Here is a 19,600-nt window from a genome sequence, read left to right as displayed (position 1 = left end):
GACTACCTCCAGGCAGTGCAACATGAGACCTACAGGGAAGTTGGACAGAACTTTGGAGTCAGGATCAATGCCTGTCTGAAACGCGGAGGGGCACACATAGAGAACGTCAATTACAAGGATTTTGCGTAAATGCCAATTTCAGACCTTCGCCTCTCACTAACTCTAGCATTGACTTACTGCAACAGCAATCAGTGATAGAAAATACCATGCCAGAAGCTTTCAATAAATGTTTGGTTCACATTCCAGAGGTTTCTGTTTCTTTTTAAATAAACGTTTCAAGTTGTATCACTCTTTTTGAAACACCCTGTATATTATTTGACCCCTCTCTCTTTTATCTTCTTCTTTTATCTTTTTATCTTTTTTTCTTTTTTTCTTTATCTCTCTTTTATCTTTTTAATATTTCTTTGTGTAGAGTCAAGGGGACGTCATGGGTCATGTGTCCGATGAAAGTGTGGTTGTATCAAAGCGGGTTTGTATCAAAGAGGGGCAGATTGGATCCCGATCATAACTGCCCACAGTTATTAAGTGGCCCGTTATAAGTGGCCGTCGAGTTCTACAATGTTATTCCACAAAACAAAATAATATAAAACATTATTATAGATTTACTGAGTTGATAGATCAAGGAGGCCATGAATTTAAAGCTGTATATGAACACATTATCAGGATACGTACAGTCAGGTGAAAAGGGTAATTACACCCCATGTAAAGTTTTCACTTTTTCAACATATTTCAACATACAGCTATTTGATCTTCATTTCAACAATATTGATAGATAAAGGTGATATAATATAACAAATATCATGAAACATTTACATTTTGTAGTCCATTGTATCATTTAAATAAACATAAATGCAAATTTCGCATGTGGAAAAAGTAAGTACACCCTTGGCTCTAATCGGTGGTATTGCCCCCTGTGGCAGAAACAACCTCACGTAGGCGTTTCTTATAACTGTCTACCAGTCTCTGACAACGACGGGGAGAAATTTTTGCCCACTCCTCCATGCAGAATTCTTTCAGCTGTGCGATGTTTGAGGGGTTTCTTGCATCCACAGCTCGTTTCAAATCCCCCACAACATCTCGATGGGATTTAGATCCGGGCTTTGACTTGGCCATTCCAGGACCCTCCATTTCTTTATTTTCAGCCATTCCTTGGTGGATTTTCTGGTATGTTTAGGGTCATTGTCATGTTGCAAGGTCCACCTTTGGTTGAGCTTCAACTTTCCGACAGATGGCCTCACATTATCCTCAAGCATCCTCTGGTACAATCAAGAATTCATAGTGGATTCCATGATGGTGAGCTGCCCAGGCCCTGATGCAGCAAAGCTGCTCCAAACCATAATATTTCCACCACCATGCTTTACAGTTGGTTAACCGGTTCTTGTGGTCAAATGCTGTCTTTGGTTTTCACCAAACATGTCTTTTGGTACTGTGGCCAAATAGCTCTACCTTTGACTCATCTGTCCAGAGCACATAGTTCCAGAAGTGCTGGTCTTTGCCTAGGTATTCATAGGCAAACTTTAGTCTTGCCATGATGTTCTTTCTGGACAGCAAAGGTTTCCTCCTGGCACACCTCCCATGTAGATCAAATTTGTGCAGCCTCTTTGTAATGGTAGACTCGTGCACTTTGACATCAACAGTGGCAAGAGCTACCTGTAGGTCCCATGATGACATTCTGGGGTTCTTCGAGACTTCTTTCAGCATCTTGCGGTCTGCTCTCGGGCTGAACTTGCTGGGGCGGCCTGGCCTGAACAAGTTGGCAGTTGTTTGGAATCTTCTCCACATGTAGATGATCTTCCGGACAGTCGAATGATTGATTTCAAATTGTTTGGAGATCTTTTTAAATCCCTTCCCAGACACGTAGGCATCTATAACCTTCTTTTTGAAGGCTTCAGAGAGCTCTTTTGATATAGGCATGGTGACGCCGCACACTTGAACAACAAAGAGCAAACCAAACTAAATGTCTGAGGTTTAAATAAGACAGGTTCCTCCAAGATCCTCTCTAACGATGTTCTAATCATTTGCACCTGAGCTGGCGCACCTGATTCTAATTTTAGGTATTTGAAGTAGTGAAAAATGTAGGGGTGTACTTACTTTTTCCACATGTGAAATTTGCATTTATGTTTATTTAAATTATACAATGGACTACAAAATGTAAATGTTTCATGATATTTGTTATATTATATCACCTTTATCTACCAATATTGTTGAAATGAAGATCAAATAGCTGTATGTTGAAATATGTTGAAAAAGTCAAAACTTTACATGGGGTGTACTTACTTTTTCATGTGACTGTATAATATGTAGGTTTTATTCAATAAGTAGAAACAAAACCATAAACAGGAAATTAGAATGAAAGTAAAGAAAAAACACAATTAAAGTATAACAGAAAAGGTTAAAATGTACGAATAAGAAGAACTATCACCAGTAAGTAAAATGGAACATCGTTAATGATTGAGTATATCAAGTACTTGTGTGGAAGGCCAAATTAGACATTGTAAAGTATCTCGACAGACTACGATCGATTGTAGCACACGTTTATTGACTCTCCCGATACAGGCCCGATTCACTGCACCGCCATCCGAGCTGGGCCGTAACTTCCGGAAAAACCGAAATAAACCCGCGGTCACGGTGTAGGGATACAACGGTGAATTTTTGCAGCTTCATACATGCCATCCTCCCCTTTAAGTCCAAAATTACCAAGAGCAATACGTGCTAGACTTCCAAAATTGACATTTGAAAAGCAACATTTCCAAAACATGTGAAAATATGTGTGCAAACGATTATGAGAATAATGAAAAAACGTGAAAATAGAACATGTGTCATCGTGAAAATAGAACATGTGTCAACGTGAAAATAGAACATGTGTCAACGTGAAAATAGAACATGTGTCAACGTGAAAATAGAACATGTGTCAACGTGAAAATAGAACATATGTCAACGTGAAAATAGAACATGTTCAAAGATTCAACCGGTCGGGTGCTTTTCTCTCACACATTGAGCGTCGCGGTGTACCAGTGGATACAGAGTCCGAGGTGATTCCTTTGGTCTCCACGAAGGGTGTAGCGTTCGCAGAGGTTTTCGGGGCATCCGAGCCGGCTGGAGCGGCCACGACGATCTCCGGCAGTGGCGGGTCGAACTGTTGTTCCGACTGTGATGATGCTGCAGGATCTATCAACTGACAGTGACGGTAGGTTATGTGGTCCTGATGTCGACGAATTTCACGGCCGTCCTGCAGGCGAATGACGCAGGACAGTGGACCTGGCTTCTCGATGATGTCCCCCGGTAGCCACGTCGCACCTGCACCAAAATTTCGGGCAAACACTGGATCTCCAATGTTGATACAGCGACTGTTGGACGACTTATCGTGCACCAACTTTTGATTAAGCTGGCTCTGATAAACATTTGATGATATGTCTGGTTTGAGATTGTCAAGTGTCGATCTCAAGTGTCGTTTCATCAATAACTCAGACGGAGCTGCACCGGTTGTTGATTGTGGCGTGATGCGGTATTTGAACAGGAGACGAGAAAGCTTTGTTTCCAGGGTTCCCTCCTGAAGTTTCTGCAATCCGGATTTGATGATTTCCACGGATCGTTCGGCCAAGCCATTTGAAGCCCGGTGATGTGGGCTGACAAACTTATGTTTGATGCCGTTCCGACGTGTGAGCTCGGCAAACTCGGAAAAACTCAGAACTGGAAAACCACGAACCGTTATCACTCACGGTCATCCTGGGCAGACCATGAGTGGTGAAACAGCATCTGAGTCTTTCGATGACAATGGCTGACGTAGTACCACGCGTCACATAGGCATCAATCCATTTTGTGTGCACGTCCGTAATGATTAGAATCATGCTGCTGTTAACAGGCCCGGCATAATCGAGATGGAGGTGATGCCACGGTTCGCTGGGCCATTCTCAGGGATACAGTGGCGCTTTCGCAGGTGTATTCCGGGTGCTCTGGCAGGGGTAACAATGTCGAACATGATGTTCGATATCAGCATCAAGATTCGGCCACCACACATAGTTTCTGGCGAGTGACTTCATCTTCACAATCCCAGGGTGACAGTCATGGATTTCATCCATGACCCTGGAACGCAGATTTTCCGGGATCATGACACGACATCCCCAGAGTAGGCAACCATTTTCCACGCTGAGTTCGTTTTTACGTGCTTTAAAAGCCGCAAAAGCTGGGTCACCCTCAGGTAGCAAATGCCATCCAAGCTGTACAGCCTGGACAGTTCTGGACAGAACGGGGTCTGGTCGAGTATGAGTGCGGATCTGGCCGGAATCGACAGCACAATCTTCCAGATGATCCATCAGTGCGATAAAATGGATCCTGGTGTAGGCGAATCATCAACGGATTCTGGAAGGGGTAACCGACTCATGGCATCTGCATTTGTGATAGACGAACCGGGTTTATAACATATGGTGTAGTCATAAGCAGCGAGAAACAGGGACCAGCGGATGATCCTGGGCGGTAGTGTGTCAGATGTCGCCTTAGTTGGACCAAACAGACTGATCAGCGGCTTGTGATCAGTTCGAATCGTGAAATGATGTCCAAGAAGGTACTGGCGAAATTTGCTGATGCCAAAAACGATTCCCAATCCTTCCTTGTCAAGTTGGGAATAGTTCTTCTCTGCCGGGGACAATGTTCTGGATGCAAATGCAACAGGTCTTTCCGTACCATCAGGCATCACGTGTGATAATACACTCCCGACTCCATACCGACAGGCATGCATGTCAGCACAAGATCCTTCTCTGGATCAAAATGAACGAGAACATTGGACGATTTGAGCAGATCCTTCGAGGTCTGGAATGCTGATTGTTCAGTGGATCCCCAGCTCCAGGAGACTCCTTTCCGCCAAAAGCCGATAAAGGGGGCCCAAAACGTCGGTCACATTCGGGATGTAATGACCATAGAACTGAAGCAAACCGAGGTATGACTTCAATTCGGTCACGTCTCGTGGAGCAGGAGCATCCTTGATAGCTCGGACTTTCTCATCTGTCGGGTGTAGACCCTCGGCATCAATCGTATGACCCAGGTACGTGACTGATGGCACCATAAACTTGCACTTGTCTCGACGCAAACGTAGGCCGGAGTCCGAAATCTTCTTTAGAACTCTATCCAGGTTTTGGAGATCTTCCGCGTCCGTACGACCAGTAACCAGAATATCATCCTGGTAACAAACGACGTTGCGTTCGGCGGCAAACAAACTGTCCATGACACGCTGATAAATTCCAGGTGCAGATTTCACTCCAAAACTGAGTCGGTGGTACCTGTACAACCCATGGTGTGTGTTGATGGTAAGATACTGTTTCGAATTCTCGTCCAAGCGGAGCTGTAGATAGGCGGATTTGAGATCGAGTTTCGTAAAAGTCTTGCCTCCGGTGAGACGAGCTTAGAGGTCTTCAATCCTCGGGATTGGATATTTATCCAATGAAGAACACTTGTTCACGGTCATTTTATAATCTCCACATATGCGGATGGACTGGTCCGATTTTATGACCGGAATGATGGGCGCCGCCCATTCGGCATACTGGATTTGCTCGATGATGCCCAGATTTTTAAGATGATCCAGTTCCTTGTCAATCCGCTCCCGCAGGGCGAAAGGGACTGGGCGAGCTCTGCAAAATATAGGATTGGCATCCCGGTCAACACTGAGTTTAGCCGTATGTCCTTTCAAGGTTCCAAGCTCATCCTTGAAGACATCCGGGTACGTATCCAGCACATTTTTGAGTGTGTATGCTGCGGTAGGAGAAACGTTGGCTGCCCGTAGTTGATGAATGCTTTTACACTTAAATTGAATTATGCTCAACCAGTTCCTGCCGAGTAAGGAAGGGCCCTTTCCAGGAATGACGATATGGGGTAGGTGAAACTCATGGTTATCGTAGCCCACCATGATGTCACATGTACCGCAGGGAACAATCTTCTCACCTGTATAGGTGGAGAGTCCATAGGTAGTAGGTTTCAGATGGGGTCGGTCAGCATCACTCCACAGGTTTGTGAAAACAGCATGGCTGATGAGCGAGACGGCCGCACCAGTGTCGACCTCCATTTGCAATGGTCGATTGTTGACGACAACAGTGGCAAGAAGAGGGTCCCGCTTATGGTGAGAATCAATATGAAACAGGTCACACGATTCTGAGTTGTCGGAAACAGAGCTCACCTGGTCAAGCTCAGGTTCCTCCGAACCGGTAAACTGATGAATCTTCTTGTCAGCAGCTTTCTCTTTTCCCGATTTGCGAGTGATGCAAGCTGGAGCAATATGGCCAGTTTTCAAACAGAAATGGCAGGTTGCATCTTTGAACCGACACGTCTCCGGAGGGTGCTTTCCATTGCACCAAAAACATTTGTTGTGTGTTTGAGACCGCACTGTCTTCTGACGAGGAGACTTGTTCCAACGTTTTGGCTGATCATGATCCAACCGATTCACAGCAGGGCTGGTACCAGACGAGCGAGTGGCACCAATGCTTGTCGCATTGCGTTCAGCACTTTCCATGGAAATGGTGGTGTCTCTGGCATTTTGGAACGTCAGTCTTCTCTCAGCAAGCAGGCGTCTACGAGTGCGGTCATCGGACATGCCAACCACCAGCAAATCACGGAGCATGTCATCAATCGTGTCCCCAAACTCACACAGATGTGACAGTTTTTTGAGGTGTGCAATTAAGTCTGCCATCGACTGACCTTGATGCTGTCTGCACATGTAAAAATTAAACCGACTCAGGATGACCGAAGGAGATGGATTACAATGTTCCTTCAAAGCGGCCTTGAGCTGTGCATACGTGAGCTCCTGGATTGTCTGAGGCCGAATCAGGTTTTTAACGAGTGTGAACGTCTCACCCCCGCAAACGGACAGGAAGACGGCCTTCATCCAGGCTTCGGTCGCGATGCCGTTCACCTCGAAGTAAAAAGACAACCGCTCAGAATACGTGTCAAAATCTCCCTCATGAGGGTCGAAAACTGACTACGATCGATTGTAGCACACGTTTATCGACTCTCCCGATACAGGCCCAATTCACTGCAGCGCCATCCGAGCTGGGCCGTAACTTCCGGAAAAACCGAAATAAACCCGCGGTATCCCTACAATGGTTTTAGTAGGGATACAACGGTGAATATTTGCAGCTTCATACATGACAGACATCATGAGCATGACAGAGAGCAAACAGGAGTGAATGAATGAGCGAGAGAGCAAAAGTGTCACAGAGCATCAAAAGGACAATGTTTGATGGACCCATTTATTATTGAAAGCAGAGGACAGGAGGAAGAAGAGTAATGAGAAAGCGGATTGAGATACCTTCAGTATTGTTGTTACTGATAGGCTGGAAAGTGGTGCTGGCGTTCATGGGAGAGATGATGCTGCTTTTGGTTGTTTGCTCTGAAGGTTCAGGGTCAGCATCTTTCCCTTGCCTGTTCTTTGCTGTTTCTGTATGGAATGAGATGGTCTGCATGTAGAACACAGTATGTGTCTCTATGCATCACTCTCACCATTTCTAAGTTTGGCAACAAATAATGTGCACATAACATTCCTACAAAGTCAAAATCACACCATTTACATTATATTTAAAGCCTTCGGTACAGCATAAAATGTTTACTCTACACATTTCTGGTATTAAACAATTAAATGCTATGCTACTAAACAATCACAAATTCACAATATTACAACTTTAATGCAATTGGACAATTACAACTCTTGTGCAGAGTACGCAACAATCGCCTGAAGCTTGGCCTTTAAAGTGAGCCAATACTAGATTATGTACTCTATTGCTCCTCAACTTGAATGTCACCAAATAGCAGTGGAGTTGTAACAGCCTTAACCTTCAATGACATTATGTGGTGCTTACAAGGTAAATTATGGGATTGATCAGGAGAAAATCCATCATCTTAGTGTTCCTTCGGTTTAATCTTACACGCCGAACATGCGGTGACTGCAAACTTTCTTACCGAAAACATGCTGTACGTAAAAATTCATTTCAAGAACTAGGAGAACTCCCCCACTACGATTTTATCAGTGACCAACCATGAAACCATACGGATCGAATCTAAATGGACGAGCGTGTGCAGGTTAAATTTTTTCTAAGGGAAGCTCATCATAAACTAGAGAGCTCCTAGAACACGATACCCCGTGCAGTGTTCAAGTATACACTTCAATTTTAATAAAATGATTTTAAAAGATCATTTAAAGGGGCAGATTGGATCTGATGATCTGGAAGTTTAGCGCGATTGAAGCAGTGTCAATGAGTTATACACCACATTATACACCACCCTATAGAACATGTCCAAGTACTGCTAAACTCGAGGTTCTAGGAAGCATGATGAAGGCGATTTGTGTTATACAGTGTTCATGTTTATAATTCAATTTAATTAAACTAAAGATCGTAAAAGTCGTATAAATTTATTAATTTCGGATTTTACCACAGTTTTACGGAGTATCTACTACATCACCCGATCTAACACCTTACATTAGTTATTTGTGTCTATTGTATGTGTCCATTATGATGTCATTAAAAACAGTAAATGTCCTGTTTTGAATGATTTTCAATTTTGTTTCACTGTCAGGCAGGCAGATAGATTAAAACAAGAATGACCACACTGTGGTCACAAACTGCAACTAAATCCAGTAACGGGCTGATTTGGAAACGCGCATTTAAATCACTCAAAAAAGATGAACAGCGTGATTGCGAAACACACATTTAATGCACTATTTAATAAATTAATTTGACACTCCTTAGTCCTTATCCACACTTATCCACTCCTTATCCCACGGTTATATCAGAGCAAGCTGATTTGTCACACAGACACAGATTGCTTAACCCCAACATGGGGCTGTTCAAAAATTACATATGCTATTTTTCTTAGTAATTTGGATAATGTAACACTTGATTACCATGCGTTCTGATGTAGTTCTGATGTACCATGCGTTCTGACCAGATTGATTAAACCTTACTATTATTTGACATATGATTAGATTTTTCGGTGTCCCTCATCGTGAAGACTCGACCCAAAGAAAGCCAATGGTTTTAGTAATTTTCATCACGTAACGCTTGATTATCGTGTGCTCTGAGGGGCTTGATTAAACCTTACTATTATTCAACATACGATTCGATTTTTTGGGTGCCTCATCATGAATAACACTTGACGCAAACAAAGCCAATGGAATAAACACAGGCAGTGCATAATCAGCAGAGGCCTATAGGCCTAATGTGTTTGGCCCACCACAAAACCAAGATGGTGGCCATATCATTTTGTCTCGGTGGTATGGTGGGTGGAGTCAAGCGACACATGTGGTTGTGGACAGCTGTCCAACCAATGGGTGCACATTTCAAAAATCAACCCCAACACAAACAACTGCAATACAAAGCTCTTGTTGCAGGTAAAAATTATCTCACTCCTCTCTGTGCATGTGCAATCAGGCCAAATTCAGAGCCAAAGTACTGTAAAATGGCAAACTTGTCTTTCTATCCATGATCCAATTTGTGTTCAAAATTTTCAATATAAATAAATTGTTCTTCGGTTATAAACTGATGATCCTAAATTGATAAGACAGATGGACGGAAGTACATGAACCAATTGCTTAACCTCGCTTTCCACTTCGCGTGTGCGAGGTAATGAACAGTGACCTGTCAATATTTCCATTGTCAGCTGAGACACCTGTGTAGTGAAATGATCCATATCTTGATGACATAATAGGTATTGTGATGTTAAGCCTGAAATGTCAAACAATAGTTTACATAGTTGCATAATGCTATCCATACAAAAATCTTAGACATCCATTAACTCTGGATCCACCTCAATTTCATTTGTCATTATCAAGGGGCTGTAAATGAAAGCAAAGTATTATTATGATGTGCGACAACGAAAGATTATTTAATTTTTTTTGCTAACTGTGGCAATGGCAATAAAAGAACACTTCAGCCCCTGCTCAGTGCAACATCGATTGGCAAGTTGCTCAACTATGTAATTGAAGGCCGTTTAGACCTTGCTGATGCATGTCAACACTCATGCAGACAACGTGCCAAACATGCCAATTACAATCACATCTTGCAGTTGCCACTCATAAGATGAGGGGAGGGGGTTGGGGAAAGAAAATGTTCGCCAGCATACATATGTGTGATTGTATAAAACTCAACTTTCATGTCGCCAAATTGAAGTTTCACAAATCAAAGGTAATCAATGTTATATACAAAAGGGCGTATCACAATTTGTATTGTATTATCAGTTGCCAAAATCAAGACTCTCTGGCTCACCTTCACTCCTTCATTTCTCTTTTCTCCCACCTCTGGAACAAACTCCCTCACTCTCTTCAATCCCACTCCTCCCTCCAGGTCTTTAAAACAGCTGTTCACCACCATCTCTTATCTTCCCCCATCCAAAACCTTGATCTTTTCTACTCCCGTTAATTAACCCCCAGATCCAATTTTTTGAAATACCAACTTCTTTCCTGGAAGTTCTGGCAGAGTCCATGTGTTTTACACCTCTCCCACCCACCCCCTCCCCCTGCCTTCCCATGCCTCCTCCCCCCAAGCCCTCTCCCTCCCACAGATCTTCCGATGTCCCTGTTCTCTGCTGTTGTACTTGTGTGCCTCTCTCTCTCTCTCCCCATATTGTCTCCCGCTCCCTTTATTGTATGTTTTGTGTGTCGGTTTTTTTTTTTGTGATTGATGTTATCTCTTACATGAGCCTCGATCTTGTATACAAAAAAAGAAAAGAAAAAAAAGTCATTGATGATGATCTGAGAAATGTTTCATACATTCCGGAAATGAGGAATTCACAGAAATTTCTCATGTCTGAGAGAAACCCACCTTTTTCCAACCGTTTGCACAGCTCCTCTGTCGTTTCCTTTCCAATTTCTGATGGCCTAAATCCAGCTGAAGGCAGCTGCTGTTGTGATCTTGTTGATGATGATGTCCGAGGGGAAACCCTTCGCCAAGAGGTACCTCCTTCAGAATATTCTTCGAGTTTGCATTCTGCCGCTGTCTCATTTTCACTGGTACCATCCTTTGCCCGCACTGGAGAGAGGCGAAGGTTGCCTTCACACTTAACGCTATCAGTGAGTGGTGAAGGCCGATTGGACTCTGCCTGTGGTGCAGCATCTGACGTAAGTGGCACTGGAACTATGACAGGACTCGACTCCCCAGTGTCCTTGTTCACCAAAAAGACAGAGATGGGACCAGACACACTGACGAGATGCATCTGGTAGATCTTTTTCTTCATGTTTCCCTGGGACAACAAAGGCAGCAGGGATATTAAGTACAAGGCCAGAACTCCAGCATAAGCTGTGCAGTGAGCATTTTCCACATAGTTTCAACTTTACATGTTTAAGAAGAGGAAGAGGATGAACTGGGAAAAGAAAAAACACTGTCTAGCATTATAAATCCAGTCACCCTAGCAGTGTGCAAAATACACCGATGATGAGTGATTAAGAACATACCCTTCGGAAAAAACAGAGATAGTTGATAAATCGGACCCCTCCTCCCCAAACTTTTATTTTTTAAAATATTTATTTGCATAGAGAGTCAAGGCTTTTAGAAGAGCTAGAACACTGACTGGATCAGGATGCAACAGAACAAAAGCAACAGAGAGAGTGGGGAAAGACCATCAGCAGGGTTGAAGGACAAAATAGAGGGAGACTTGGACAAATGATTGGTGTGAGGAGGAATGAGGGGTAGAGGAGGACGCATGGGTTGGACAAGATGGATACACACCAAAATTCTCTGGAAGGAAAAACTGGAAATTTTGAAAGGAGAGGCCTTGAGGGTGGAGGGTTAACGAGGGTAGAAAAAGTCATGCTTTGGATTGGGGATGATTTGAGATGTTGGTGAACAGCTGTCTCGAAGACCTGGATGGAAGAATGAGATTGAAGAGAATGTGAAAGTTAGTTCCACAAGTGGGAAAAAAAGAGGAACAAATGAGTGGAGGTGAGCAGTGATCCTGGATTTTGGTAGTTTCACCAGAAGGGGGTCGATGGTGGACTGCGTGCGCCCTGCAGAAACCTGTGAAAGGGGAGAGGGGGAGCATACGAAAAGAGCAGAGGGTGCAAGACCAGAAAGGAGGTGGTAGGAGATATAAACCACCGACTTGTCTACAATGGGAAGTGATAGGCCCATCGACTCAGCTTCATCGCTAGAGGGTCCACAATGAAGCTGGGTCTATGGTCATAAAAACCCAAGCAGCCAATATTCACCATGAGGTGAAAATTACATTTTGGGTGTAAATCTTGCGCTGATCAGCGAGGCAGGTTCATGGTACATTAAGTAAAAATGAAGGTTTATTTTGGATCTAATATAAAACATAATTTGCACAGAAGGACTGTGATGCCAGAACGCTTAAAATTATGCAATTTAAACTCAATGTCGATAATATAGAATGCCATATCTTCCTTCAAGCTTAAACTTAAAGTTTTAAAATGGCAACTATTTTCGGTTTTCAGATGCACTTTGGGGATCATGCAAGATCGAAGCAAAACAAATGGTTCGTTTTCAATAAAGTGACATGACAATTGCAACAAAGGAGTGAGCTAACCTTTTGGAATTGCATGCATTACTGTTTTTATGTGCAAGCATCTATATATATAAAACACAGTTTGTGTGTGTGTGTGTGTGTGTGTGTGTGTGTGTGTGTGTGTGTGTGTGTGTGTGTGTGTGTGTGTGTGTGTGTGTGTGTGTAGAGGTCCTGGGCTGAAAGGATTGAAACCTCGAGGAAGAACGGTGCCCAGCTGATGATCCATGCAGTCGGGAAACTAGTCAGTTGCTTACGGGTTAAAGTTCTTGCTTTAGGTGGAGAAACTATGTTTGAGGTTTACAATTTAAATAAAGTTGAATATGGGATGTTGTAAAATTAACATCATTGACAAAAAACCGTTTGACAACAAATTGACAAATTGACAAAAAAAACAAATTGACAACAATCCTTTAAATTATTTAAGTTTAGGAACAACCGATACTGTACAATTAATTAAGTGTGTGTGTGTGTGTGTGTGTGTGTGTGTGTGTGTGTGTGTGTGTGTGTGTGTGTGTGTGTGTGTGTGTGTGTGTGTGTGTGTGTGTGTGTGTGTGTGTGAGTGAAAGAGAGGGATAGAATTGTAGGGGAACAGAAATGAAAAAACGAGATGTGTGTGATGATTGACATTTCTTTTGGTGAGGCTTCTCCCGCTGATTTGTCATTATCTTTTGGTGGAAAATCCACTATACTGTTTCTCATATGTTTATATGTTTCTTCTATGTTGATGTGATTTTAATGTGTTTGTTAAACTACATTTATATGATATTTTATGTTTGTTCAACGACATTTCAAAACATGAAAATGATGAAATTATACAAAATGAAAGGTAAAGCAGGGCAGCCCCCAGCTGAACTAGCCTCCCTGGGGACTAACCCTCCTCAGAGAATTTGTGTTCCTCGACAAGGTAATGCTGTAGTTAACTCAGATATCCAGGCTGTAGGAGGTGGCCATTCTGGGTTAGCCAATGGGGAACACTTGTCCGAAGTCAAAGTGCGTAAATGTGGGATTTGCAATTGCAAAACTTGTCTTATATTTACCACAAACAATATAATTAATTGTACAGTAACGGCTAGATGTTACAAGTTAAAAGAAACTAAAGAATTAATTACATGTAAAACCTCAAATATAGTTTACCTATTGACCTGTAGCAAATGTGCGATGCAATATGTTGGTGAAACAATGCAGAGATGTAATGTGAGAATGAATGCACATAGGAGCAGCATGAAAAACCCAGATAAGACTACTGGTTGTCCACTACTTACCCATCATTTTACTTCTGGATATTGTGAAAATGCGAGCTTCAGTGTTCAGGTTAGAGAAAAGATAAGCGGAAATGGCCGTAAAAAGAATGGGATGGAAGATAAAACAATCACACAATTACGTAAGCGTAGAGAACTTTTCTGGATTAAAGAATTAAGAACTGCTTCCCCTTATGGATTAAATGAAAGAATGAATGACACATATACACAGCAAAATGGACAAAACATCATCGCTTCTGTTTTTAACACCTTACCACGAGACTCTCAGAGACACAGAGTACATAACTATGGACGTAAATGTCCAATTATAGACACACCACCACAAATTGTAAATGAATGGTTCGATCTTAACAAATCCAATATCTGCACATTACTTAACGGCAGCAGAATTAAGATCAATACCTTAAAAAAAAAAACAACTGAAAGAAGTTTGGCAAATCGTGAACAGATTAATGGAAGAGGACGATCAAGAGGAACTCCCAATCCAACATATGGAAGCAATTCTGGACATGATTGATCATAAAATGTACAAAGAGAAACCTAAAAAAGTGAATCGTAGAAAAGACAATGATATCATCAAAATTATGTTTGATAACAAAGGGGTGGAAATGATAAATATCGAGAAAATACTTCAACATAAGGAAGTGTGGAGTGAACTTCCAGAAACAATACAACAGAGAGAGCGACCAAGAGTTGTGTACACTTTGGGAAATTCAATTCGGGGAAAGATCTTAAACTACAAGGACACTGTACAATCTATAGATGTAGAGGAATGGTTAAATAACACACATCATTGTAATTGTGAATATTCCACATTCAAAGATCCACATCATAAACACGTCATCACAGGTGATCTCAGAATAGTGAAAGATAAAAGATTACATGCATTACTTACAAAGGGACCAAATTATAGAGAAAATAAAAGAATAAACTGGAATAAAGCAATGGAACTTACAATGATGGGACTGGGCGAATGGATGAAAGAACAAATTATTAAACATAAAGTACCAAACACACAAATGGCTTTATGGTTGGAGGAGGTAGAGAAACATGTGAAAAGGAGAGTTGTTGATTTGAAAAGAAAAGTTCGAATCAATAATCCGAAGGCAATTTTCAACAATCCAGAGACACGTGATTGCTTAAGGCAGCTTCAAACACAATATGTTATTGTTCCAATTGACAAAGCAAATAATAATATTGTATTTGTATGTAAAACATTCTACATTCAAACACTTTTGGAAGAATTGGGCTTAGACACGGGAATTTCAAAGACCTACAAAATAAGTAACGAGAACAAAACAGACTCGATACAACACCGTACAAATCACTCAACGGTGAGAAGACTGCTAGTTCCGGATAAACACCATAAATTACCATTCATTTACTGGATCCCAAAAATGCACAAACACCCTTGTAAGATTAGGTTCATCATCGCAAGTAGAGAATGCAGTTTGAAACCTTTGTCGGGCAGTATTACAGCGGCAATGAAACTAATCTATAAATGCTTAAAAAACTACCATGAAAAAGTGAAGTTTTATTCTGATATTAAGAAATTCTGGATCATTGACAATTCCAAACCGGTAATCGACAGTGTCCACAACATTAATAACAAGGGTAAAGCAAAATGTCTTTCAACCTTTGATTTTTCCACATTGTACACAAACATTCCACATGACAAGCTGGTAACTGCATTGGACAGAGCAATAGATAAAGCATTTGCAGGAGGTAGTAGAGTATACATTAATGTATATCAAAACAGAGCACACTGGTCTGTAAAGGATAATCAATATTCATGTAGTTTTTCAAAAAGTAAACTCAAAGAAAGTATTCGATTTCTGCTAAACAACAGTTTCTTTACATTTGGCAACAAGATACTCCAGCAGACAGTGGGCATACCCATGGGTTCAGATCCAGCCCCTTTCTTTGCAAATTTGTTTCTGCACATGTACGAGTTTGATTGGGTCCAGAACATGTGCAGGAATAAATTAACAACTGCACGAAGATGCGGAAACATCTTCAGATTAATTGATGATTTGTTGGCAATTAATGATGGATTTATATTTGAACAGCTTCATGATGATATATATCCAAAAGAACTTGAATTTTAAAAGGAAAACCAAACTTCCACTTCAGTTTCCTTTTTAGAATTACAAATTGATATCCATAATAATAAATTTCACACCAAATTATTTGATAAACGAGATGCATTTCCATTCCACATTGTCCGAATGCCTTTCTTAGACAGCAACATTCCCAAAAAGCTATTTTATGGTACGGTTGCAGGTGAAATAATTAGGACTGTGAGAGCAACCACACACAGCTCTGAACTGGTCAATAAATTACAACAACTAGTCAGACGTATGTTAGCGCAGGGAGCTACAGTCGGTCGATTAAAACAAGTTTTCTTTAAAATCACAAAACGACACCAAATCGAATTAGTGAAATACAATACGAATAGTAAAAATATTATTCATGAGATCTTTATGTAAATACAGTGCAATATAATAATAATATACTACAAATCAATGTTGCTAGGAATCAGTGGTTGCTAGGATACGGCAGCATGCCAAAAACCGTTATAAATGACAATTTGAACATTCTAAGTGTACAATATAATATTATATTACAGTACAATATAATACAAGTACAGTACAATATAATATTATTCATGAGATCTTTATGTAAATACAGCACAATATAAGAATTAAATATACTACAAATTAATGTTGCTAGGAATCAGTGGTTGCTAGGATACGGCAGCATGCCAAAAATCGTTATAATTGACAGTTTGAACATTCGAAATAGAGTTTGATCGAGAGGTAGGTGGTGTGGTCATGCTGTTTGGTCGATTGATGTGTTCAAGGGTAAGATGTGAATGATTTAATGATATTATCATATTATAGAGTGTGTAAGGAAAGTTATAAATATATGATAACACATTAAATCCTATTGCAAGTAAAGTTGGGATAAGTGATGTTGCATTGATGGGTTGACTGACTGCCTGGACGCAACTGAGGTTGTGGATCCACTGATTTACCATCAAATGATGTGGATCCATGATCGAGGTTGTGGATCCGCCGTTTGGAGAGGTCCTGGGCTGAAAGGATTGAAACCTCGAGGAAGAACGGTGCCCAGCTGATGATCCATGCAGTCGGGAAACTAGTCAGTTGCTTACGGGTTAAAGTTCTTGCTTTAGGTGGAGAAACTATGTTTGAGGTTTACAATTTAAATAAAGTTGGAATGGGATGTTGTAAAATTAACAACATTGACAACAATCCTTTAAATTGTTTAAGTTTAGGAACAACCGATACTGTACAATTAATTGAGTGAGTGTGTGTGTGTGTGTGTGTGTGTAAGAGGGATAGAATTGTAAGGAACAGAAATGAAAAAACGAGATGTGTGTGTGTGTGTGTGTGTGTGTGTGTGTGTGTGTGTGTGTGTGTAATGTTACAGATAGACTCCTAAACGGAGAGGCTCACGTGCTTGATATTTGGCACAGACATGGCCATTGAGCCTGGGAAGAACATGGCCGACCTAAAAAAAATTATTTCATAATATTTTTTTACCATATTTTTACCTCAGCGCATTTCAGCGAGGAATTTATGCACGGAATCTGAGGCGGTGGCAGAGCAGCGCGCTGATTCACTCAGAGCGATCACGTGATGTTCCTTGCCGCCATAAACTCACAGTTACGCGTTCGCACGTAATTCAGAGCGAAAAGCGATTGCGTTTTTTCACATTTCAGCGAGGAACATTGCCATTCACACCACATAGGTTTTTTTTTCTTTCATCTTTAGATCCATATTTTTTTTCAGCGAGGAATATTATACACGGAATCTGAGGCGGTGGCAGAGCAGCGCGCTGATTCGCTCAGAGCGATCACGTGATGTTCCTTGCCGCCATAAACTCACAGCAAGTAGCATAGATTTTAGCATGATTAGCATTTAGCATGATTTAGCATGATTTCACATAGATTTTTTTTCAGCGAGGAATATTATACACGGAATCTGAGCCAGTGGCAGAGCAGCGCGCTGATTCGCTCAGAGCGATCACGTGATGTTCCATCCCCGCCGCCAGACCATTGAACATAAAACACAGTTTGTGTGTGTGTAATGTAATGTTACCTCCCCTCTCCCCTCCATCCTCCCCTTCCCCTCCCCCCTTCATCCTCCCCTTCCCCTTCCCCCTCCACCCTACCCCCTCCCTTCCCCCTCCACCCTACCCCCCCTTTCCCCTCCTCCCTCCCCCACCTCCCTCTCCTCCCCCTTACTCCCCTCCCCCTCCTCTCCCATCCCCTCTCTCTCCTCCTCCCCCCTCCCCCCCTCCCCTTCCCCCCCACCCCTCTCCCTCCCCTCTCCCCTCTTCCCTCCCCACCCCCCTCCCCTCTTCCTTCCCCACCCCCCTCTCCTGCCTCCGTCCTCCCCTCCCCCCTCCATCCTCCACTTCCCCTCCCCCCTATCCCTCCCCTCCCCCCTCCATCCTCCCCTTCCCCCTCCCCCTACACCCTACCCCCTCCCCTTCCCCCCTTACCCTCCCCCTTCCACCCTTACCCTCCCCCTTCCACCCTTACCCTCCCCCTTCCCCCCTCCCCTCACCCTCTTCCCCCCTCCCCTCCCCCCTCTTCTCCCCTCCCCCCCTCTCCTCCCCTCCCCCCCCGTTCCCCTCCCCTCCCCTTCCCTTCCCCCTCCCCTCCCCCGCCTGGCAATGCCGGGTACTTCTGCTAGTTTTTAATAAAACTATAATTATGTGCATTCATGTTCTTAAACTTTTTATTAAATTTTCCCCTATGAATCACGAACCGCTGGGAACCGATCCCCCTTTTTTCCATTGAATCAATGCCCCGACATTTGCAGATTCAACGTTTGTGGCATTTTCCAGGAATGTATCCCCTGTGAATGTCGGGGTTTTACTGTATATAGGTGTATAGGTATTTGTTGTTTGGTTATGGGGCCACAATATAAATTGGACGAGATTTTTGCATCTATTGGTAAAAGGCAAAGCATCCATCAGTGTGTGTGTGTGTGTGTGTGTTTGTGTGTGGTTTGTGTGCGGTTTGTGTGTATGTGTGTGTTATCCACTTCCGCTATTCACTTGTACTAACAGGAAGTAGTACACGACACCTCTCATCCATGGATAATTCCCGTATTTCCTATATTTCTGTGAGTCCGATTTGCATTCAAGAATAGAGCAATTATGGTTAACCATTTTCAAATTTCCACTCTGTCGTCTAAATGCTGAAAATTATGGTTAAAAGACAATTTGAATAACACATTTCATGCTAGCAATGGCGGATTAAAAGTGCCCATCGAGCAGAACCGAGACACTAAAAATGCACACACAATGCATGCACAAGGACCTCGTCAGCATTCATACGTCATTTTGAAAGTCCCGTATTATATATGCTTACTGATGTCAAACTCAGAAGCGAAGATGGATGCTAATATGTTGTTAGTTTCAGTCTGAACACTTGTAAATTTAAAGCACAAAAGATACTGTCTAATACTGTCCTCACCATTTCTGGGTATGGCACCTCAAGCTGCGTACCCTCTGGTCCACAAACAGCCAGTAGAGTGTTACCTGCAAGTGTCAGACATTCAAAAGGCACTTGATACACAAAACACACTTTAGAGCATGAGGATATCAAATGACGGACCACAAGAGACTGAATTGAAATTATTAGATGAATGATGGCTCAGGAGGAAAAATGGTACTTACCTCGAAATGAACTACAAAGGTCTTCATATGTGACATACGCAAGCGTTGAAAAAAATGTTAAGGAGAATAGGCTGCATATACATCTTCTATTCATAAATATTGTCTTTATAGACACAATCGAAATAATTGCT

The 19,600-nt window shown here is 42.1% G+C and overlaps 1 protein-coding gene across 1 annotated transcript in view; it reads right to left on the bottom strand.

The window, feature by feature from the left end:
• LOC137435184 (transcription factor E2F5) overlaps positions 1-19,600 on the bottom strand; it is a 66,233-nt gene that overhangs the window by 30,699 nt on the left and 15,934 nt on the right. Inside the window, exons 4-7 of the mRNA XM_068128737.2 lie at positions 19,470-19,513; positions 19,267-19,331; positions 10,797-11,214; positions 7,292-7,420 (exon numbers count right to left, since the gene is read on the bottom strand). Of these exons, the coding sequence (XP_067984838.2) occupies positions 7,292-7,420; positions 10,797-11,214; positions 19,267-19,331; positions 19,470-19,513 (656 nt within the window). The remainder of the gene's footprint in view (positions 1-7,291; positions 7,421-10,796; positions 11,215-19,266; positions 19,332-19,469; positions 19,514-19,600) is intronic.

Source organism: Myxine glutinosa, chromosome 9, assembly GCF_964187855.1.
Source record: "Myxine glutinosa chromosome 9, kmMyxGlut1.1, whole genome shotgun sequence".
Taxonomy (NCBI): Eukaryota; Metazoa; Chordata; class Myxini; order Myxiniformes; family Myxinidae; genus Myxine; species Myxine glutinosa.
This window is presented reverse-complemented; position numbering and strand designations above follow the sequence as displayed.